The 25066-nt window shown below is 36.7% G+C and overlaps 1 protein-coding gene across 1 annotated transcript in view; it reads right to left on the reverse strand.

Annotated features, from left to right (window-relative positions):
* The window catches only part of PRIM2 (DNA primase subunit 2), an 89858-nt gene that overhangs the window by 13788 nt on the left and 51004 nt on the right, over positions 1-25066 (reverse strand). Inside the window, exons 7-9 of the mRNA XM_041410633.1 lie at positions 21352-21419; positions 18251-18323; positions 17151-17336 (exon numbers count right to left, since the gene is read on the reverse strand). Of these exons, the coding sequence (XP_041266567.1) occupies positions 17151-17336; positions 18251-18323; positions 21352-21419 (327 nt within the window). The remainder of the gene's footprint in view (positions 1-17150; positions 17337-18250; positions 18324-21351; positions 21420-25066) is intronic.

Consider the following 25066-nt stretch of genomic DNA (forward strand, 5'->3'; position numbering starts at 1 on the left):
TTAGAATTACACCTCTTTAGTCTCTGTTTGCCTCAGAAAAGAACAGACAATACATAAAAGGAACAACACTGCCCTTGCTCAATTCAAAATTATAGCATTAATATCAAATTCTGCATCTAAATATAGACAATCCCCATAAGAATTTAAGTTTTCTTCTCAAAAAACATTTTAAATTAATTTTTTACTCTGACTCTGGTATTTCACTAATACAAGACAATGTAATATACTGAGAAAAATCATTCCAACATACCACTGCTAACACTACTAGTGCAAGGATATTCTCATTTCTACTGATAAAAGAAGCTCCCTATTTGGCCTCTGTGTGTCCAAAAAGTACTTCAGAAATTTCATATAGCTAGGACTGGCCTAAAGATGAAAAAAAAACCAAAATAGAAACATAAATGTTTTCTTTCATATAAAACACTTGAATGATTTTGTAAATATATATTTAAATTCTACAACATAATATGCAAATATACATAATAAATGTGTATAAAAATATACACAAACTTTGAGAATAAAATCCTAAATTGCACCTGACTCAAACAGTAAAAAAGAAACTTCACCATCAAGATGCTGCTCATAATCAAGTCAATACAAGAAGACTAAAATTCAGCATTCATCCCTAGTAAGGCTTAAGACATCCAAAGCTCTGAATAAATATTGACTAATTAATCTATACGTGCATTTGACACAGTGACTTTACTCTACTTCAAAAGACTTTTTAAAAAACAGGAAGGGGAAGAAAAGAGAGAACATAGCATTTTGTTTTCCAGCACGGCCACAGGCAGGATCAAGCAGGTGGGAATACTCCTTCCTATCTAGTCAACCTTTTAGCTCAGGAGATAAAAGAACTGGTTGGTTGAATAGCAAATGAACACCACTTTTTCTAGGAATAGAGTCAGGCTCACCAACTCATCATTAGAAGGAATTCTCCGGGTGTGTGCTCACACTCGGAAGGGCCAGGGAACAGCTCCCCACCCTTACACAGGGCACCAGCAGCTGCTGGCCAAGTCCTGCTGCTGCTCCTCTTGGAGCAGCAAATGGTCTGGTTACCCCTGAAAAACAGCAAAGATCAAATACAAAGATGTCTGCATTGTAATTTCCAATCTCTGCATGAACCTGTTAAACTGAAGATGGAATCTGTGATCCTGTAAGCCACCTGTTCTTCTAGCCAGAAGCTCTGGAATATTTCCTCCTTTACAAAAGATGAATTAAAGCACATTTCATCTTCTTAACAAAGGATATTTGAGCAAACAATTAAGTTAGACTAATTTTTTTTCCCAAGGGTAAAGCAATTCATGAATGTTTCAGGATGCACTGCTTAGTTTCCTAGAAAATTAACACCCCTCTTTAACAGCTCTGTAGACTAAAATCTTGAGCTGTACTTTTCACATCACTTGCCTTAACGCCCACAGAAATTGCTTTTAGTACCTAACTCATTACTTTATGCTGAGAAGCAGCTCTTGCAGTAAATAGAAACAGCAGCTACATAATAATACAACACAGCCTTGGGACAGGTTAGATATTTTCTCACTACTTTCTTGTAATCCTGTTTGGTTCTCTCTTTTTGCAGCGGCAGATGGCAGAGAAGAACACAGCTACGTGGTGCAAGTTGGCACAGCACTGAGAGCTCTCTCATCCCTGTGATTCAGCTTTTCTTATCACTGATCAAGGAAACAGGATTTTAGCAGGGCCAGTATCTGACAGGCTGTGTGGTCATCCTCAGTGGGGAGAAGCCATGAATTGGGGCATTTCATTACAGAAAATGCATCCTGCAGAACAGCCATCTTGTACACAGGGGAGTGAACTCCATGGTCAGCCTCATTCTCTCCTAATACCATTACTCTAGGATGTGCATAAAAAAAAAACACCCACAAGGAGCAACCTGTTTTGCTAGAAAAAACACCGAGGTAAAATTAGACATGTCTGAAATCTGCAGAAACAAGAAGGCAGAAGGATTTGTTCCTATTTATTCTAACGCTCCAAGTTGAAGTGGTTCAATTAAAGTTCACTGAACAAAATAAATTATAGACAGCACATATAACACATGCAGATGTTCGCAGGATCATTCTAATTGCTTAGTTTTAAACTGTTTTAGAGAAACAGCTTAAAAACCCACAAAACTACTATTACTATCTATTCTGACTGCAATCTATTAAAAGGGCATTATGGCAACAACCTGTAAAAGGTCAGACTCAAATTAAGTGATTTGAAAAATCATCAAAAATTTTTGGTGATTTTTGTATGAAAATTTGTATGAAATCCTTTTCTATGAGGATTTCAGTAAGATCCTCAAATTCTGAGGATCTTACTGAACCCTGATATGAACTTGCTCAGCAGTAACGATGCTGCAGGAGAAAGTACATTTCCCTTCTACTCTGCGTGACAGTTTCCACTGAGGTGAAACGAATGCAAAACAAAAAAATTATTCATAGAAAAGCTGGGTATGTTCTACACATTCCACCACAGTTGTGATAAATATTAGCAGAAATTGCCAAAGTTACTATGAAACAGTAATACTGAAGCAATATCGTTACACTATTGAGACGACCTACCGCTGGTCATACTTGACAGCAAGGATGCTCTCCAACTTTTTAACTCTATGGCCCACATCCGGACTATCTCACTTACTTTGCCTCTATTTATCTCTCCGAGCTTTCTAAAATCTGCAACATGTTCATAATTTATGTGTGAGGTGAATGGGCCATGGCTTTGGCAAGGGATAAAGAGATCAAGAAATATGTCTCATGTCAGCAATGAACTGATTCACACTGAGGCCACGAAGCTGAGGCGAAGGCAGCCCTACCAAAAATTGTCATTTGGATCTTGGAATGTGCAAGTCTAGGCATTAGCGGCAGTGTGAATTTTTGTTTTAAAAGAAACTTCAAGTCAACTCTCTAAGCTTTAACTCCATGACTAAAGACATGGTTTTTTAGGGACCTCTCTTTCCTTTAGGCATGGCTGTAGGATGCAGGTGATGTCATCAGCAGAGCACTTCAGACCTGACAAGTGGGTAGTTCTGAGGTTTTATGCACCAGTGTCTGCTGCAATGAACTGACATGTCCATTGTATGATACTGAATGATACTGGTGATACTGGGTATCCTGGTGACACCGAGGCTTTCTTGGACAACTTCTCCCTATAAGAAACAAAACTCTGGGTAATGATAAGCGGGACAAAGCTAATAGTCCAAAGCCAGAACCAAGGAGGCTTGGGAGATAGCTCACTTGGTATAGATAAGTGTACTGTAGCAAGGAACTTATCTTTTGCTTTTATGTGGTACATTCACATAAGTATCTGAGTAATGCAGATTAATTTGTCTAATAAATGTCAGTTAAGACACACATACTATACTAGATAGCCTTCACTAGAAGATACAAAAAGTTATAAATAAAAAGGGATAGACACAGATACAGATATTTAAAAGCTATAAATTTGCAACTGGTATAGCCTAATGCCAGATTCCCATATTCCAGATAGGAAAAGATCCTGATAGGAAAAGCTTTTTTCAACAAGTTCTGATCACATAAACGCATACAAGACCTTTAGATATGGAATGAGGATGGACCTCAAAAGGACCATTTAGCAGGTGTATGCTCTCCTTTGAAGGCAAGTTTTCAACAGACAGAGCAGGAAAGCATGGGTCATGTCTGCCCCATAATTATCAGTCTGATGTAACAGAATACACTTTCAAACCTACAAGAAATTATGTTCCCAGCCACTCCAGTCACTGAACAATGGGCATCACATCATCACTGACAGCTACCTTCCTTATACCACTTGCCTTATTTGCAGAATAGTATTTGTAAATATAACCAGGTGCCCCATAAAATTTGTTATCAAAGATGATATTCAGCATTCATAGCAGGACAGAAAATAATTTGCTGAAAGGTCTTGCAAGCCCTGTATGCTCAGGTTCACACTTCCACAAAACTTTCATGTTTCAGTTAGAACTACTTTTATATATTCTTGTAAGATTTTATGCATCTATTCCTTACAGTACTGGGAAATTTATTTATTTAAAGTCTATTAACTAAGCAAAATGGTGCACTAACTTTGTCTAGCTTCTTGACTGACCACCTGATTAGTTCCAAGTCTGCAAAATTCAAAGAAGTAATGGCTTAACACCTTTTTTTTAAACAGTCACTGGGTAATTTCCTGTCTAAAATTGTTGAGCCTGTGTAGATAACAGCTTCAGATTCATAAATTTATCACACACAGTCATGTATCTGCTGAAATAATTGGTTCTCTTTTTCATTCATTTCCTAGGCAGGCACTCAAATCATTACTGTTGACATTGCTTAGTTGGCATATTTTTATCCAAGCAACTTTTCTTTTTTTAAGCTCATTCTTAAAATAACCTCAACTTGAGATTATCTTTTTGCAAGCACAGTTGTATTTAGGAGCACAAATAAATGCTTCCCTATCTGCCAACAACAAAAATTCGTCCTAAATTACCATCCTGTAGCCCAATTTCTATCTCAAAGGTACAGATCAGAGACACCACCTAAAACTGAGCTGGAAAACTATTACATTGTGTAACAGTCAGCACAGACCAATTCACAGCAGCACAAAAAAACCTTTTCCCCTCCAGTTCCATGATTATCAAACTACATGAGGCAAGAACCACTTAGCATTGGAGATGGTTTTATCTACTATAAGAAAATCACATTTTTTTTATATCAAACACCTTGTATACTACCCATATGAACATAAAGCGTGGGCTGATAAACTAGGTAAAATCTGATACCATAGGCTTTTATTTTCAGCAGTCTAAGCTTGCCTTAATATAATTTAGCTAAATACATAATTTATGTACACAATTTTTTCACATATTTGCATGCCCAAAGACCTTGAAAAGGAAAAGTAAAACATAAACCACAGCAGGCTGTCTTCTGCCTCAAGACACTACATCAAATTATCAGCACAGCACATCTTAAAGCCTTCTTTATAACAATTTTTGTTAGGCACATGCTTGGTCACCTACAAAAGATTTTATTAGCTACTTCAAAACATTGCAATATTTGTTTTGGTATCTAAATTATTCCAATGGTTTCAGTTGGGATAAAGTTAATTTTCTTTCTAGTAGCTGGCACACTGCTATGTTTTGGATTTAGTATGAGAATGATGCTGTTAACACATTGATGTTTTGGTTGTTTATAATTAGTGCTTACTCTGAGTCAAGGACTTCTCAGTTTTGCATGCTCTGCCAGTGAGGAGGTGCACCAGAGGCTGGGAGGAAGAACTGTCGGGACAGTTAGCTAAGGGATATTCCAGACCACAGAAACCATGCTCAGTACATAAACTGCTCTAAGCTGTGTGGGTGCTGCTGGTCACTGCTTAGGGACTGGGGGGCATTGCTCAGCACATGCTGAGCACATTTACTGTGTATCACTTGTGGCTTGTTGGGAGAGGTGCCGTGATTTATTTTTGGAGGGGGGGAATAGAAGGAGAATGTCCTCTCTATTTTTATTTTGATAACTAAGAAAGTAAACAGAAGTAGAATAGTAACTGACTGCATCTGCAGAAATAAGATCCCACTCCAAACATCTAAATCCAGACATCTCTCATTATCATCAATAGTAGTCAATGCAATCAGAGGAGTCTGGGGAGCAATTCCATTTGCTCTGGAGGCTCATTAAATAAATCATTCTCTAGACACTATTGACTATATAGGCTAGATTTCTATTGGTCATAATGGCAGTTTATAATCCAAGTGTAAAGAGAATGTATACTTAGGAGAAAAGAAATTTAGTACGTCTGTATCAAAACTGAGAGAAATCCATACTTACATGTATACCACAGCACCATGTATTACAGGTTTACAAAAAAGAGAGATGAAGACCGGCCAGGGACCCAAAGTCCAAAAACTAATTTCCTATTGCTAGTTCAAGCCCTATAAATTCCCTAAACAGGAATGCTCTCACACAATGTTCTATACTTTTATTTGAATTTTACCCTAAGTCTCAGATTTTCAAACATAGCAACATCACTCAAAGAGATTCAGTGACTGAAAAACTGAATAACATTCCTTCAACCAAAATGACAGTTATCAAAATTTGATACAACTGTGACAAAAACCCCTGCCTTTTACTGAGATACGGTTAAATCTCTTGGACAAGGATCAGTGACAGAAGAAAATTATATTAAGTCCCAATCACATGTTTCAAGATGTCAGCAAATCCTTAGTGTAAGTGCAAGTTTTAAAAAACTGATTTAATTTCTGGATGAATTGATCATTGGAAAAAAATAATCAAATAACTCTTAAAATAAAATTACAAGGCGACTGAGGAATGAATAAACTTCCTCAGGCTGATAAGTATTCCTTATGTCTACTCTAGAAAGATATACACTTAGCTTTTTTGGGGCAACCACAAAAGAATGACAAAAGCAAGGCAATGAAACACCAAACAGTATATGGATAGTTGATGTTTATTAACCCTCTTGAACACAGAGTAAACCAGAGATTGGAGCTCTCCTAACAGCATAGTTTGGCTCAAGATCACTGGCATTCTCTCTCTAAAAACTCTGTTGTAAAACCAGTTTTTTTTATTTATTAACAGGACAATAAAAGACAAAATGGCATTTTAAGATAATGATCGAACAGAAATGCAGAAAACCAGGTATCAGCCCTTGCTGTCATAATAAAGAGAACTGCTTATATACAAAGAGCATTTCATATTCTATCTTATGCTAAGTGCACCATAATCAAGACATATGTCAACTGTAGACTGCAATTACAAGAGCCTTTCTGCACTCAACAAACGAAAGCTTATTTCAAAAATATACAAGACTATTTTCCTATCCTTTCAGTTTTTTTCTGACTAAAAGATGACTTGACTGCAGAGAAAATCGCAACAGAAGAATAAAGAAGCTCCACTACCAGACTGCTCTGAACTGTCTCAGAAGATGTAACACAAGTATCATTTTCAGTGCCTGCTGTAAATTTCTAGAAACAGGGAAGTAACTGTGTCAACAAAGTACAAGAAGAAGCCCAACTATTGTAATTGATTTTTTAAAATAAGTTTGTTACAATTCACTAGTATTGCCCCAGTTCTCATGATCCAAATGCAAATCCATTAAGTACATGAAATTTAAAAAAACAAAATAAATTAGAATTTAAATAGCAAAACTTGCCATAAAGGCCACATGTTTCCATTCCTACATGTACAGCAGGTGATCAAAAGAAAAACAGGGAAACAGAAAACAAACGAACAAACAAAAAAATCCAAAACCCAAAAAAACCCACAAAAAACCACATATTTAAGGACATTTTGTTTTTCTTTTTTGTAAGTGGACTTAAGAGGGGATGCATGGAGATGTAAAAGCCCAACCTATGGAATTCAGTTTCACAACTAAATAGCATTGTACATTTCATACAAAATTAGAATTCAACCTTCTTTCAAGAAGCAGTAATACCTATAACGTTGAAGTACTTGAGCCCTATCACCATTTCCCTTTCTTAAATCAATACACTAAATTTCCAAAACATAAATTGCACATAGAACAAAATCTATGAAGAGCTGTTCTGACTTTATTTATGAGATTCAACAGATTTCAAAGATATGAGGCAGAATGCTAAATCAATTCTGAAAGCAAAAGCACATTTTTATTTACATCGTGCCTATTGTGATATATCATCAGTGTGCACATTTGATACAATATGCTGCTTTTTTGAATGACTGAATATGAAACGCAGCCATAATTTATTGGCTGAGTACAGACTGAATATGACAGCTATATGATGTTACAGCAATTACGCGGACATTATCAAAAAAAGTATTCACAATCCTGGGTTTTATTTCTGAAAACAGTTTCTACAATTCCAGGATATCTGAATGTTTGAAAAATTATTTGAAAGCATTATTTCAACTAAGAGTATCAACATTAAAAAAAATTTCTATCAAAACTTTTCTGTTCAAAAAGCACAAGAACAAAACTGGAAGACACCTACTGTGTCGTTCAGCTTGTCCTGGAAGGTAGTAAAAAGATACGGATGAAAAGATTTGCATCTCAAAAACCACTAACTCCTGTCTCAGAATTTGGGGTAAATAGCCAAAGAGCTTAAATACATTACCAGTGGTGTGTGCAGCAATGTGCAGCAGGCATTTTTCAGCAGATGGTTAGAGCAGTATGGTTAAGAAGGTATTCAAAAGAGTCTGATAAAAGCTCTATATTTAGCAACACTCAGACACTTCACTATCCCTAAACTTAGAAATTTACCAGCCACATAGGCAAATCCATCTATTACTTTTTTTTAAAATGTCATGAAATGACTTTCTTGCTGCTGCTGCGAGAGCCAATAAAACAGAAACCTCTTCTGACAAGTACAGTCCATCTACACTTATGATGAAGTGCAAGGACTGACAAGTGATTCAAAACTACAAAAGGAATCTTAGAAAATTAAAGGTCTGGCTTCACCATTCATTTTTATACATGCAGTTCTAACAAGACACTACATCAAGGAATATCTACAGCAATGTGTGTTGCTGAGAATAAAACAAGTCATAAGAGAGCAGATTCTGATCTAAATTAGTTTTAGTACAGGAAAGATAATTATTGCTTTTACTCTCTTCACTGCAAGAACCTTATCACCAACCAGCTCATACATTAGATTATTAAATGCAGATTTCTGTGTCGAATATGTAACAACAAAGTGATCCTATTTCTTTTTATGGTAGCTAGCACAGTTAAACATCACTAAAACTATGCCAGCACTGTTAATGTCCTGGAAGAGAGATTATAGCTAGAGCTCTTCTCTATCCCTAAGATATGCCACAGGCTAAAAGACTGCCCAAAATCCTCCCTTTTAATATAATTCAGAAGATGAAACCTGAAAATCATACATTTTTGACAGGTTAAAAAAAATACTGAACAAATTAAAGCACTTTAAAGTGCCTAATCATAGGCAAACGCCAGCATAACTTCAGTGTTACAAAGACAGCAGAGTTCCAGTTTCAGCTGGAATAACTGGGAAAACTGAAAAGAGGATTGAGTTTGGAGTGAAAGAGCACACATTTTTAATATCATTTACTACTGTGTTTCTTCAAATATTTATGTGCACACTATAGCCTTCATGTATATTACAGTCTAATACTCTTCAATGTTTTCTAGTACCTCATCTTCAGTTGGGGTTCACTGGAATAACACCAATAAAACAAAAATATGGTGGAAAACAATGGGTCTATACCAGATCCATTTCATTTAAGAAATACTGCTTTAAGACTTTGAATCTATTATGCAAAAGCTTGTGTTTTTTTAATTAGAAGTTTCTGTAACAAAAATACTCTCTTATGAAAAACAGTTATAAAATGAAACAGATTTTTGTCAATATTCCTAAGCTTAGATAACTGCAAGACACTGGTATGTTTTTGGCTTGAGAAATTTCAGGAAGTTTCAGAGGGAAATACACAGAAATATTGTTGAGTTTAATATGCATCATTAGCTACAGGGCATAATTAAAACATAATTATGTCCCAAAGACATTTCTTCCTTAGCATCCTTAATTTCACTGATAATCCTGTAAGCATCCTGGGTTTAAAATGTCAGGCAATACTGTTTAAAATAAATTCTTACAAGTAAAAAGTAAAAAGGGTTTGCTTTGTTTTTATGCCTTCTAGTGCTCAGAACTTCCAGTGTGTCAGACAAAAAAGAAATTATATGCAAACTGAAAGAAAACAGTATCAAGTGAAGTTACAGATTATTCCCTGCCAAAAGGAACCAGTGCAGCATCTACCCTTGGAAGGGGTGTGCATGTGTATTTATGTATTTATGTTTACATAAAGTTGTAAGTTAACAGAACCTTCTCAGTGTTGATTACATATATAGCATTTGGGCAGAAATGGTGAAAAAAAAAATACTTTCATCTTACTTTCCTGAAATAAGTGGAATATGTACTCTTATATTCACATCTGATTTTTCATCTGATTTATGTGTCAATCGGAATTGTGATGTGCTCTATTTACCTGTCTAATTTGGAACCAAAAGTAAAACAAACTATAAGAGAAACAGCCACAGAAAAATCTGTATTTTTTTTGTTTAGTAAAGAGTTTAGAGCAGCAATAGCTACAAACACATTTGTGTGAGAACTGTGAACAATGTAGATGTTACTGGTAAATCTCTTTTCAGCAAATCCAGAATTTTTTATCCATCAGGAAAGCAAAAATGGTTATCAACTGCTTTGTAAGACTTGTACTATTAATCACATCAGGCAGCAACAACCCCAAATGCAACACGGCATGTTACTTTAATGACAGCAATTCCATACCACTATTTATATCCAAGTCCTAATAAAAATCATTATCTGATGCAAACAACTTCAAACAATTCTGATTTGATCTCACGATGCTTAATTAAACAGGAAAAAAACAGCTATCTCTAGCTCTGATTAGATGAGCTAATTTTCTGCAGTCTTTCCAGAATCACTGTGTACACAAGACTAAACACAAGTAACACTGACAACACTAATAGGGACTTCCCTCCAGCCACGGTTATATCTTTACAGGCATTGCTAATCATCTCTGATACAGCAGCAAAGCAATCTTGTCCCAGTTCCTTCCTATGATCTGGCAGAATTTAACAGGATTGCAAGAAGCTATTGAAGTATGATCACAAAAACACAGAATCATTTATGTTAGAAAATACCTTCAAGATTGAGTCCAACCATAAATTTAACACTGCCAAATCCAACACTAAGCCATGTCCCTAGGCACCCTCCTTCTTGGAATACAATCAAATGCAACTCCTGTGAGTGTGCTTTCTCTCACTTCCAGAATCCATTACAGATCTCCTTCCTACTGCTGTAGTCAATGGGCACACACAACAAATTGACAAAACCTAACCATGCAGACCAGTGTGTCAGTAATCCCCCAACAGGACTCCAAGGAGCTTTCAAAATTCTGAAGCACTCCACAAGAAAAGGGAACAGAATGCTAGCAAGCACAAGCAAATGTGCCCAGGACACACAGGACATAAGGAAACAGAGGGCAAATTCCCACCTATAAAACACAACTTTAGATGATAATATATGACAGCAAGAATCTTGCACAGACTTAACATACATACCGTGATAGCTATAAAGCCATAAGCAACCCAATTTTAATGGCAATTGAAGCTTATTTTCATTCAGCTAAAGAAAGATATTACAAGTTTATGATTCTATGAGTCTAAACTCCATGGCCAGATGACAGAGGTTTTTCAAGAAAATCCTACTTGTCAGGCTCAGCTCCAACTATTCATATGGAACCAAGTAGTGAAGAACAATAGCTGCCCATAACATAAGTCCTCAGGATTTTCAGTTATTTTAGTCTTACTCCTCAATGCTAACTAGTAAACTATCATAGCCAAAGGAATATAAAACAACATCTTTTTCCAAACACAACCAACAAGAATACTACTAATTCAGCTTGACTTAAATGTAACACCATTAATCCATGTACTTATAGCTTGAAGTCATGCTTTTAATTCTCATGCCTGGTTGTATAAATTTTTACGATAAAACAAATTCACTCAGAACACCTCTTCTGCATATTGCTTATTAAAATACAAAAGGGACTCCAGACTGTTCTCTTCAGCCAGGATCAAGGCAGCTCATTGATCTCAGCAGCCATCCATCTTCTTGTGAATATCACCTACAGAAACAGTTATGTCCCATTTGGACAACACACCTCCCCTCCTCCAGGCTGCAATTTGTATGCAAAAACAACACTGAGGAAGTTATATGAAAGGAACAGATCTCATGATACAAATACTCTGATTTCAGAGACTTGGCTTTCTTTTCTTTACCTGGCTCTTTTCTTTAGCCTTTGGGGTTAAAATTAAAACTAAATATTCATTTTTAGCTCAAGCCTACATGCCTAGTATTTAGGCCTTGGACCATCTGCTTACTGTCTTGAAACCCCTAACAACTTAACATTACTGTATTTTTCTTTGAACTTACATTGAAATAAAAGATGTAATGTAAATTAAAGTACAGTACGTTTGGGAATAAAAATAATAAACATGCATTTTCATGTTTCTTCTGACAATTAAATCACTTTAAGCATGTTATTAAATAAATTTCAAGAGCTAACTTTGTAGAATATAAAACACATTTTGAAACATACTGTTTGAAACATATAGTTATACTACATAAGTATTGCCATTCAACATACAATAATGTTATGAATGGATTGCAATTTTGCCAAAACACAATAAAACTTATTCACTCAAAATCTTTAAAATTCACTTATTTTATTTCACTACAACTAGAGTATGAAATCATACATTCCAAATAATCAAAGACAAATATAGACAGTAAGTGGTTCTACTGAAGCAAATTTTTACAGTCATTGGTGGAAGGAAAAAAAACTTTGTGATTTTATGGTAAGTTTAACACAAAACCACAATTTAATCAATAATGTGAATATCTAGGCCCCTAATAACCAATGAAAACAACAACAACATTCTTTACTATATTAACATTTTGTTACCATGACATAATCCTTCACTGCAGAATTCAGGAAATAAGATCTTACTGCCAATATATGCTGCACTTTTATTACAATTTTTTTTTATATATCTTAGAAGAGAAAACTACACCTTCCTGAAGTTCTATTTCAGTCTTTATACATCTCAGGAGAATTCAAGCATGGCCACCTATTTACATTACCTTTCTACTGATGTACAATATTTTTTAAATGAGATTTCAATCCATATAGAGGCATATCAATTTTACCTTTATCTCTTTGATGTTAAATATTGTGCCTTGCTGTCTAAAATGTCATTCTAGCTTGCAGATTTGTAAAGTTTAAATAATTAAAGAATAAAGATAGCAGAAACATTCAGTTAGAGAATTATAATTAAAAATATGAGAGAATAAAGATCCTTTTCTGATTTATGAATCACAACTTTCCTAAAATAGTAGCCAGCAATACCCAACGTAAAGGGGGCAAGTAAGAAAAAAAATGTAAGAGAAAACAACCCACAAATCTCTAAGAAATGAGAAAGTAAAATACCAAACCCAAATGTAACCAACTGACTAACAGAGAAAAATATTCCTGAGGATTTGAGCAGGTGGAGGCTGTTTTAAAGAACCACCATATCATCCAAGCATTACAAAGTGCACTGGGATAGTTGTATATGCTTAGAAGCATATACAAACCTGAAGATTGCCAAGTGCCTACTTCTACTTTCATTTAAATACAAAGGGCTTTCAAAATAACATAATTGTATAGATTTACAATGCATTAGAGAATAAACACGTCTAATTTACACCTATACATGATACTTGTTTATTCCACACTATCTTGTCTCCCTCTAGTGGCTGGCTCTCACAAACACGAGCTTCTACCTGGATTCAGGCCTTCTGCAGAACCACGGGATAATTCAGGCTGGACAGGACCTCAGGAGGTCCCTAGTCCACGCTCCCCCTCAAGGAATTTCTGGCTGGCCTTGGTAGAAACATTCATCACCAGCTCTCTGCAATCAAGGTAAAGGCTCACTCTTGAATCCAGACTCAAGAACCTCCTAAGATCATTTGGAAAAAAAATCAAAGAGTCAGGAAAATAAAGTCACTGGAACTACCATTTGGGATGTATCGTCATCCTAAAGTTTCATTGTTTTTTAAAAGTGTAGGAGACATATTTCTTCGCATATTAATGCAGTATATGGCTGTCACATTATCTGTCCTCAGCTTCATACATGACCAACATGTGAGGAAGAAACATGTAGAATATATCAATGAACAACTCAAGTTCAAAAGCTTCATTGCAAAGGGTTTGCTTCTTTACCAATAACAGACCCTGAGCAAGGCTGCATCTTCCTTCTTCCAGCAAAACATCTGTCATGAGGACCTTTCCCAGCAAGAAGGGATGAAGAGGCATACCTCAGACAACCAAAAACAACCTGCTCCTTGCCATTTGCAATCAACGGCGATAGAAAACAACACGCCCTATGAAACTACAGTAAGTCAATCTGGGAGACTGACTCAGGATGAAGAGGCTTTGCCAGCCTGAGTGCCACCACATCTCTAAAGAAAGAGTCCTAGAACACAGGAGCTAAAGAGCCATAAGTAGTCCCAAAAACAAGAAAGAAAGCTGTTCTGTCACAAAGGATAGTTTTGTAAATATAGCAATACTTTCATTTTGGAGATTTATTGAACAAATAAACCCCCACGCTCTTGCACGATTTTAAGATGCATTTCAGTAGCATATGCAACAATAATTAAAACTAGTGCAATATCAAACTGCAGCACCAAGGGAATTATTTTTCAACACAGGAGTGTATAACCAGTAACTATTATTTCTGCACAATGAGGTAAAAAATCAGAGTACCAGAAGAGAGGATTTGTATCACGATACATCAATAACTGCTAAGAAAAAAGAACATGTATGACAAATATATGTAGCAATGGGAAGCAAAAAGTGAGGAGCTGCCTTAAAGCCTTCCATCTGTATAAAAAAAACTCAGACCCCGGCTATTAACTAAAGAAGTAAGTGAATAACACCTTAAAGAAACTGATTCTGCATTCCTTCTTTCCTTTGTTCTAAATACTGCATTATCTTTCAACTCCTCCTTTTCATATTCACAGGTTAATCATACAAAAATATCTGAAAACAGTAACAAACTCCACTACAGCGATATCACTTAGAGGACTTTATTTTCAATTATGAAAGCATTTTTACATCTGCTCTCTAATTATTTAATTTGTTTTGTCATCTTACTACCTTGGTGTATTTTTAAATCACACTGGAGTTACATCCCCCCACCATTTTTTTGGTGGTTCTTTTTTGGACAAAGTCAGGAGTCACTTTTTAAGCAAGAATAGTGAAAGAATCTATGAGAATCAATATCTGTTTAGAGTAAGATTTCAATTTATAGAAAAAAAAACCCCAGTCTTAAAATAACACTGAAGTTATGAAGCCAACTGGCACAACCATTCACTCAGAAGTAATGCATCTATTCCTATTAGGCAGTTGATCCTTTCATCTGAAAAACAACAATTTACCATTTAGGCACTCTTAACCTAGCAATTTACAGAGTAATTTTAATTGCAGCGCCTAAATTAGAAAATGTTTTATTTTGCATTCCGCATTTGTCCCTGTTGTGAAGTGCCAATAGATGACCATTCCCTCCCTCATTCCACCAACAGAGCATCTCTACCTTCTTTCTTTGTAGGTGTTACTTGATTTTTTTTTTTCCCCACTGACTACATGATTTCACACTTGATTCATACTTCACGGATTCCTCTCTAAAGGTAAAATATAATTTCTTAAAAGCTCTTCTACAGTGTTTTTATCAATGAGGCCTCAGTTATTCAGAGCACAGGAGGAGTTCTTTTTGGTGCAAACTGTCCATATGCCTATGCTCAGCCTGGAGACCATGCTTAGCCAGTTTGCTGCTAACGTGTTCATGGTAACTTCCTTCCTGCTGTAGACTGAAGGTGTGTGCCAAGAATTCTTAGGATTGAAAATTACCATAGATGTTGCAGCTATTAAAGACAAAAATGAACAAACAATTTTGAAAGCAGAACCATTTCCAGCAAATTGAACACTCCCTCTTTGCAATGTAAGAGTCAATAGGTAATACAACATTAACCTTAATCTTCACAAAGTATCATGCATATATCTTCACAATGCTCCAGTAAAATGAAACAGTATAATTAATTATCTCCACTCTACCAGAAAGGACCAATGGCACGAATGCCAGAAAATAAAAATGTCAAAACAAAATAGCAATAAGAATTGTATTAATCTTCCTTTTTTTGAGGACATTAAACATTGCATGACACTACTGTGAAAAATCACAGGCCACCAACCTCAGTTAGTGACATGAAAAATAAGTTCTCTCTTTTATTCAAGATTGAAGCTGGTTATCTAGAACTTGAAAAGGACCAAAATTACATGGAAGTAGCAGCTTGCTTGTGAAAAATGCAGTAACTTAACTCCTTGTTTGATTCACAATATGCTTTCTAACTCTTGAAGCTAAACACAGGATCATAAAATTTCATTTCTAGGGCCCATCAACAAAGATGCTATAACAAAGTCATAACCCTGTGAGTAAAAACAGGATCCAAGGTGCATACATGTCTTTATACATGTGCCTGTACATATTTGGCTAAAGCACAAGTAGGTGGAATCAGATGTGTTCTCCCAATACTTTTTGAAAACAGAAATAACTAATGTGATACTGTTATCATTTCTAATAGTTTGTTTTAATTTTTTCGATTCCTTTAAGCACAGGATACGTCAACTGAAAATTCTGGATTTTCCTGAATTCAGGTAGTGTTGTGGGTTGATCCTGGCTGGATGTCAGGTGCCCACTCTCCTCCTCAGGTGGACAGGGGAGAGAAAATATGATGAAGGACTCAAGCACACGGAGGGATCACTCATCAGTTACCGTGACAGGCAAAACAGACTTGACTTGGGAAAAGTAATTTATTCCAAATCAAATCAGAGGAGGGAAATGAGAAATAAAAATAAATCTCAAAGACACCTTCCCCTCATTCCTCCTGTCTGCCAGGTTTGACTTTACTCCTGGTTCTTCTACCTCCTCCCACAAGTGGTGCAGGCTGACAGGAAATGGGAGTTCACCACACATTTCTGCCACTCCTTCCTTCTTGAGGGAGGACTCCTTACACTCTTCCCCTGCTCCAGAGTGGGGTCCCTCCCACAGGAGACAGTTCTTCATGAACCTCTCCAATGTTGAATCTTCCCACATGCTGCAGTTGTTCACAAACTGCTCCAGCATAGTCCCTTCCATGGTGTGCAGTCCTTCAGCAACAGCCTGCTCCAGGCTCCAGTGTGAGTCCCTAAGGGGTCACAAATCCTGCTCCAGAGTGGGCTCCTCTCTCCATGGGGCCACAGGTCCTACCAGAAGCCTGTTCCAGCATGGGCTTCCTACTGGGTCACAGCCTGCTCCAGGCATCCCTCTGCTCTGTCATGAGGTCCTCCATGGGATGCAGGTGGATCTCTTTTCCACCTTGGCCCTCCATGGGCTGCAGGGGCACAGCTGCCTCACCATAGGCTGCAGAGACCAAAAAAAACAATCCTCCCACCTTAAAAAGGTGAACCTTTTGCCCAGTTTTCTACTTCAAAAAGCATCCATTCAAATCCATAGCACAACGTACACATTAACTCCATCCCCACATTCACTTTTCCTTCAATTACCTTATCTGCATCCACTTTTCCTCTGATAAATTCTTTCTTCCAAAATTCCAGTGCCTGTTCCAGAGTCAGGCCGATGCCTTTCAGGAAGAGCCCGTACTGCATCCGGCCCCCGTGGCGGAGGTGGTGGCTGTCGCGGAGGGCTCTGTGCAGCTGCCGCATGCACAGAGGGAATGACTTCACAGAGAGCTGACAAGAGAACCATTTCTGTTTAAGGCATACTGATCATTTAATTTGCAGGATATGTGTTTACTGTGATTATTAATGAGCTCCATTTGAAAATTCCAATGGCTGGAAGAAAAGACAGGCAAGTACAGAGAGCCTTGGGAGTGAATTCATAACACAGGCGAGTCCATAAACTATCCAATTCAACAACCACCTCAAGAACAAAATCCAGAGGACAGAATAATACAGCTGGTACTATCAGGCTGTCTCCAGCTACAAAGTTAAAAATACACCCACACTTGCATTACAATATTTCTTAACTCTGCTTTTTTTTAGCATCTAGAATAGCAAAATGACCTTTTATAGAGTTTTGGGGGGTGGGGAAGGGGATTTTAATTCACTGCCAGAGAAACACTGTCATGGTTAAGATGGATGCTGAAAACACACGGTTCCTAAAATTCAGATGAAGAAGTTATGTTTTGAATGGATTCTGCACAATTTATGCATGGTGTTTTACTTTTACTTCCATTTTATTTAATTCCTTGTTTTCAAAACTCTGCCTATAAGTCAAAAATCAAAAACCAGCATTAGAAAGACTAATACTGCAACACAGTAATCATCAACTTCACGGTTTGCAAGATTGTTAAATAAGAAAATTTTGTTGTATTCTGCTTATAAATAAGTATTTGTGAAAGTACACAAAATTGAATAGCAAATTAAGCATTTCACTGCAACTTCACTCTGAGTCTGAATCCTGATTAGAAGCATTTTCCACTAATTCTGCTCCGTCTTGAATATCAATGCAATTTCATTCAACAGTTACAAAGCAAACATGAATAAAAAGAAGATAAAGGCTAGATATTTAGTTTGTACATAGAGTACTTGAATTTAAAAAGTTATACTTCAACATCCTATATGACTCCAGAAACATAACTTACAGCATCAATTTGCTCTAGAGAAATTTTTCCGGTGTTCTTTTGGACGCTGTAATCTGGGCCAACATAAGAATGGCTGAAAAAGAAAGCAAACAGTATGGCATCATTTAAAGCAGTTACAAAATATTTTTAAGTTTAGAAATTTTGAAAGAAAATATTTTATCAATTATAGGCTGCAAATATTTCATATCAGGCAAAAATAAGAAACCAAGTAGTTAGGACTCATAAAGTCAACATTAGAGCTAACATAGCCAAGAAATCCTCTTTCCCTTCATCTGAAAGGAGAGGTGAAGGATTATATAGGATTTAGATCAGAGAGACCACTGAAGATCATCTAGTACAACCCCTGCTCAAAATGGTGTTTGCTACAGCAGGTTGCTTAGGATCTTACAAAGCTGGGTTTTGAGCATATCCAAGACCCAGACCCATAACCTTCTGAGCAACCTGTTCCAACGTTCAACCATTCTGTAAAAAAAAAAAAAAAAAAAAAAAAAAAGTGTTTTCTTATGTTTAGGCAGAACTTCATGTATATCAGTCTCTGCCCACTGCCTCCTGGCCTATCACTGGTTACCACTGTGAAAACTTTTTTAAATCCTCCTTCTCAGACACCTATTTACATGCACTGATAAAATGCACACACACACTTCCTGAAATTTATCTCCTCCAGGCTGAACAACCTCAGTTTTCTCGTCTCTTCTCGTACGTACTGGGGAGCCCAGGACTGGACACAGCCCTGCAGAAGTGGTCTCGGCAGTGCTGAGTAGAGTGGAAGGATCATCTCCCCTGAGCTGCTGCCAGTGCCCTTCCTAATGCCATGCAAGAGGACTTTCGCTGTCTGCTTCACAGCTACTCTGGTGGCTCACAGCTTGCTGTCCAGCAGGACCCCAAGGTCCTCTTCTGCATTCACAGCCATTCAACCCTCAACTTACACTGGCACACAGGGTTATCCTCTTCCAACTGCATGCCTAGCTATTTCCCTTTGCTGAACTTCATAGGATTCCTGGCAGCCCATTTCTCCCTCCTGCCAAGTCCATCTGAAAGGCAGAGCACCCATCTGGTGCAAACCATTCTCCCCAGTTTTATATCATGTGAGTCTTGCCGAGTACACACTGAATTCCATCACCCAAGGCAATAAAGCAGAAGCTAAAGAAGATAGGACCCTAGGTACTCCACTAGGAATTACTGTACTTAACAGATTTTTTTCATCACACAAAAGGGATAAATAATTTAAAGTATCTAAACCATGTGTGTCTATTATTACTAATTTTACTATAGAAGCATCTAAATTCCCTTTGGTCACGTGTCTGTTCACTGCCAGAGGTTGTTTTTCAAGTTGCAAGGTCTGATATATTTTGTTAATTTTAAAGGAACTTCCAAACAGGCATCTGGGAAGCATTTGTATCATTTTTTTGGTTGGTGACAAAATAAACTGGAAACAGTCTCTCCATTTTCAAAAAAGCAAAATGGAAGTGATTTATCAGCTGTATAACATACATACCCAAGGTAACATAAGAATGTACAAAAATACCAGTTGGCATAAATGTGGGGTATAGTATCCCTCTTGAAGTACCTTCTTTTGGAACCTTTCGTTTTTCCATATTTAAAAAAAAAAAAAGCACAGACAGGACTGATCATGATACTGAAGAAATGTTCGACTTACACAGAACAGAGCACACATCAAAAGAAATTTTCAATTTCTCAGTAATTACACCTAGAGAGCACAGTTAACCTAACTTAATTGCTCTTGATCTTCAAATTAAGAAAGGTATACCACCGAGGCATATTTTTAAAACCCCAGTAAGATGTAGGGTAATCAAATCATGGAAGGTTATTGGCATTCAGAAGTACCCCCCAGCTGTGTAACAGTAACAACAACACCGCAATCCTTGTTTTTATTCATCGGTCTTGAAGAAAGTTAAATCACATGTAAACAATCAGAGATACAATGAAAGCTCTTTTTCCTACTCTGATTTACACTAAAAGCAACAAAACATAAAACTCTTCCTATATAATAAAAATTATGAGACTTTTAAAAATCAAAATAAAATGTCAGGGTTTGGGAACAGGTAGCTGAAGCAGTAGAGCACTGTAGAAAATAAGGAGCATGAGCCAGCAAACTAGATCTGCATCCCAATTCCCCATGCAGTGCTGCCATGATGGAACCTCAACACTTCCATTTCTAATTCATCCAACATCATTTCAATGATCTTAATGCTAAGATGTATGTGTTCACAAACAGCTTTCATTGCTGACATCCCATATTTAAGTAAATTTCTATTCTTAGAGACATTAAAAATTCTACAAAAAGAAACACCTGAGCAACCTAATCTAACCAGATCTGCATTGAACACAGGCTAGATTAAATAACCTCCAGAGGTTCACTTGAAGCTCAATTATTCCATGATTCTAAACAAGCTTGCTCTAATTGTATGGACCTTGCCCACCTGCATATAACCATAGTAAGAAAACTCTATCATATAAAGTGGTAAAAAGCAATCATATACATATATATATATATGTATAAAAGAAAGAGACCAGAGTTCTCTACTTACCCTCTTCAACTAAAGTAGAAATTTATATACATATATACACACATATATTTATCTATACACAAACACAACTAAGAGGGAGGCAAACTATTTACTCTAATGGTTCACACTTTCAGCAACCTACATAGGTCTATTAAAAGATCTAATTAGTATTCCATTCATCAATGACAGCAAAATCTTCCAAAAAGAGCAGGGAGTATAGAATATTTGCAACAAGGAAGGCCCATGCTCTGAGCACTGTAATTTGGAATCTCTTTTGTTTATAAAGGAGCTTAACAACTTTGCACTTCCTATAAAAAAGAAAAAAAACCAAATCAAAAAGACAACCTTTGTAAAAGCTACAACTATTTTTTGTTACTTAAAAGCAACTCTAGTTCTATAAACTGTTCCATGTAATTTATACAGCTTTTGTTAAGTTGAAGAATTACTTTTGGGGTTTTTTTCAAAGCAAATCACGCAGATGAGGTCTGTAAAAAACTTGCACCTAAGGCATTCTACCAAAACAATTACTTAATCTGTATGAAGGAATATAGTTATGCTTTCACTTTATACTACCTGAGATGATTAAGCAGAGGTTGAAGTCTCTCATCGGACTGTATGGAAGGTAGTGATCGTGCCGTCAGCTGGAAGAAAAAAGGAGTAAAATAAAAGGAGTAAAATTAATAAAATATTAGCTTAAAAAATTGATAGCACAAGGCAGGAATTACGTTAGAAGTCACACTGCATTGTTACAGCTTTATACAACATTGGCTAAGACATAATTTTTCCTAATAAAAATAACTAAGCACAGACTTGCAGAATCCGAAGCTAGCAGAAATATTTACAAGTTAAAAAAACAGTGAAAAATCATTTTTCTAAAATTACAATGCTATTAGAATTAAATAGCAAGACATCATTGAAAGTGGTATACGTGTTCTAAACATATTTGAACTAGAAGTGATGTTGTGCCTAGACAGCCTTCTACCAATGGAAATATAATTCATCAAGCCATATTATATATAATTTACATTTATATAAAAGCAATTTACATAGTATTTTGCACTACGTGACTTTTATATAAACACGCCTCTGTGTATACTGTTATGTGGGCATAACATGTTTTACAATTTGATTGTTCTAAAACATTTTTTTTTTCTTCTAATTCATATGACTAATTAAAACATTCAACTTTTTCTGCAAAAATAAACCCAGCAGTCTGTATGTCACACTATTGTAGAATATTAGTTAACTGGTATATTAACTAAAATAACTGGGAAAATTTATGTATTAAATTTTCTTAGTATTTTTATATAAGGTCGCTACCTTCTCCTATAAAAGCTCCAAACATAGCACTTTGGATAATTCTGATGTATATCTAACACAAAATATTGAACATAAACATGCATTTCATGATTCTGTGGCTGCCATGACTCTTAGGCTATATTTTGAAAACTACATTTGAAAAAATTAGAAATTTCAAGATATTTCACATTGTATAAATAAGCATCAACTTCCTGAGTATTTTACAGGTAACTCAAAAATAGCATGCAGTGTTATTTAGTTATTATACATACTAATTAAAAATGTGTAACTCCTGAAAGACCATCCATTCATTACGTCCATTTCACAACCTTTGCTGTTTGGCAGAAGTCAGACTGGGATCAAATTTGAAACTTGCACTACCAATACCGCAACACCATCCACCAATAAATGAGAGGAGATTGGAGGCAGCTGTCTGCCAAGGGAAGGCTGAAGCCACTGAACACAGGGACAGCAGGGAAGGAGGAAGGGGACATTTCTGCTGCTCGGGAGCCCTGGACTGCAGCAGTCACTGTCCCACAACACGGCTCTTCTCAGGCCCAGGTATCCAAAATGCACTCATCCGATCTGACTGCTGCAGAAAACATCAACCTGGCACCTTCAGCAACCCATTCATCCTCCTTTTAAAGAAGGCAGCTCTCTTGGCAATTACAGCATGATCCACATTCCCTTGTTTTATGGAGCTACACTGAGATGCACTTCAGCAAGCTCTGCATTTAGTCAGAAGTTTCTGAAAAAAAAACCCTCATTTCCCTACCACAGGGTTATAAAGGTCAGTATAATTATTGTCCTATATTCACATCCCCTACAAAGTAACCTCTAACTTTGTTTTAAACACAACCAGAAAATCAAAAATTATTTCTAAAAAGAACTTGGGAGCCTTCTAAACACCAACCAAAGTTACCAGAATAAAGACAGAACCACCTGAAATATGTTTCTTTCTCCATTATTAACTTAAGAGATACAGAAAACAGTATTTGTGTGCACACTCAAACACATAAGTATAATTTTACATAAGACAAGCATATTTTTCTCTACGCAGTATTTGAAATATTGCATTTAATCAGGAAAAAAGCGTGCGCTTATGACAGGATGTTTATGAAAGTCTGACTGGATAATGATGTAAGCAGCAAAAAAAAAACAAAAAAATTCAATACCTGAGAAAGCATCAACATTACTATCAAAGTTATATATACAATAAACTACATTTTTGTGTAAGCACTATCAATTAACAGAAACACTGGTTTAAAACTAATTTTGGAGACTTGTAGTAATTGAGGCAGAACCAAGACCTAGTGATCTTTAACCAAGATTTTTCTTGATGCTGCAATGAAAGAATATGGAAGAGGTGGTCAATGCTTGGCAGTTTCAGGATCCAGCATTAAAGGGCAAAAAACAATCCCTTGAAGTCAAAGGAAAATCCACATGGCCAATATTTTTCTGAATCTGCAAATCTTAGGAGCAAATTTACTCCCCATTTTCCTCTATGATATTGCCTGGACAAGGTAATGTTCTCAACAGACCATGGTGTTGTGAAAGTAACACTTTCCAAATCTTGGAACAGACACTTCGTCCACTTATTTCAAATTTTTAATGTCAGGAAGATGTGGGATCCTCATGACACTGCTTTTTTTCTATCTACCACTAAGGATAGCTTTCCTTAAACATAGTTGAGGAGACCTCATCAAAATATTTGAACAATTTTAATTGAAAGAGCACATTTCCTTCAACTTGCCTGGATTATTAAAAAAAAAAAGATAATTATTATCAAGTATAAGGTTTCTTCTTATAACCTTGTATTTTTATTAAGTGCCACATTGTAAATAAAGCAGCTTTTACAAAGGTCATGGAAAATAATTGCTGGTGTTTTTAAACTAAGAATTTTATGAGGTTTTTCAATAGCATTTTTCTAAAAGATGAACCCTATTACACATTCCAAATTGAGATTCTGAAGACTTTTTCCAATGACTCTGAAATTAAATTTAGACAAATTCCTGCAAGCACAGCCTTGCTTCTACCTCTGTATGATGCTCAACATAAAGATCGTCTTACCAGAGTAAAAAAAAAAGCAAAACCATGACATTTGACATTTTAGATACATGAAAGACATGAAAATGTTGTCAAGTAAAGAGCATAGCTCCATACTGTAATCATCTTGAAGCAGTTTAATTTACAGAGACCATAAAACACTGCTGAGTTAAGATAACTGAAGTCCCAAGGGATGATCAGAGGAGGGGGCAGAGCGAGCTGCAGACAGGCTCAGGCAGACAGCTCGGAGCTCAGCTGAGCTGGTGACCTCCTAACCGCACGCTCAGCAATAAGGAGGGGTCGTTTTTCCAAAGCTCCCATTGCTCAAGACCTGGCTGGGCATCAGTCTGTGGATGGTAAGCATTGCTTGTGGGGTGTTTTGTTTTGGTTTCCTTTTTCATTTAATAAACTGTTTTTACCTCAATCCAGTTGTGTCTGTGGTAACAAGACTGATGAGATGAGTGTCTGCCCCTCCACTTCCCCTTATGAGGATGCTGAAGACTGCAGTGAGGTCTTGCTCACTCTCCTCCAGGCTGATCAGACCAAGAGACCTCAGCTGCTCCTCATACAGCTTCCCCTCAAGGCCCTTGACATCCTTGTGGCCTCCTTTGGACTCTAACAGCTTAATGTGTTTCTTATATTGTGGCACCCAAAACTGCCCCCAGCACTCGAGGTGAAGCCACCCAGTGCAGAGCAGAGCAGGACAATCCCCTCCCTTGCCCAGCTGGTGATGCTGGGCGTGATGCCCCCAGGACAGGGCTGGCCCTCCTGGCTGCCAGGGCACTGCTCATTCAGATTTGACCAGTGTTAACCGGTGTTTACAGGTGATTGTCCTGTAAATTTCTATCAGTGTAGGGTTTTAGGTGCAAAACCTGTTTTAGTCCCATGACAAATTTTCCTCTTTACAATATTTATATATTTTGAAGACAAAAAAAAAAATCCA

Source organism: Onychostruthus taczanowskii, unplaced genomic scaffold (assembly GCF_017590055.1).
Source record: "Onychostruthus taczanowskii isolate IOZ18803 unplaced genomic scaffold, ASM1759005v1 scaffold33, whole genome shotgun sequence".
Classification (NCBI taxonomy): Eukaryota; Metazoa; Chordata; class Aves; order Passeriformes; family Passeridae; genus Onychostruthus; species Onychostruthus taczanowskii.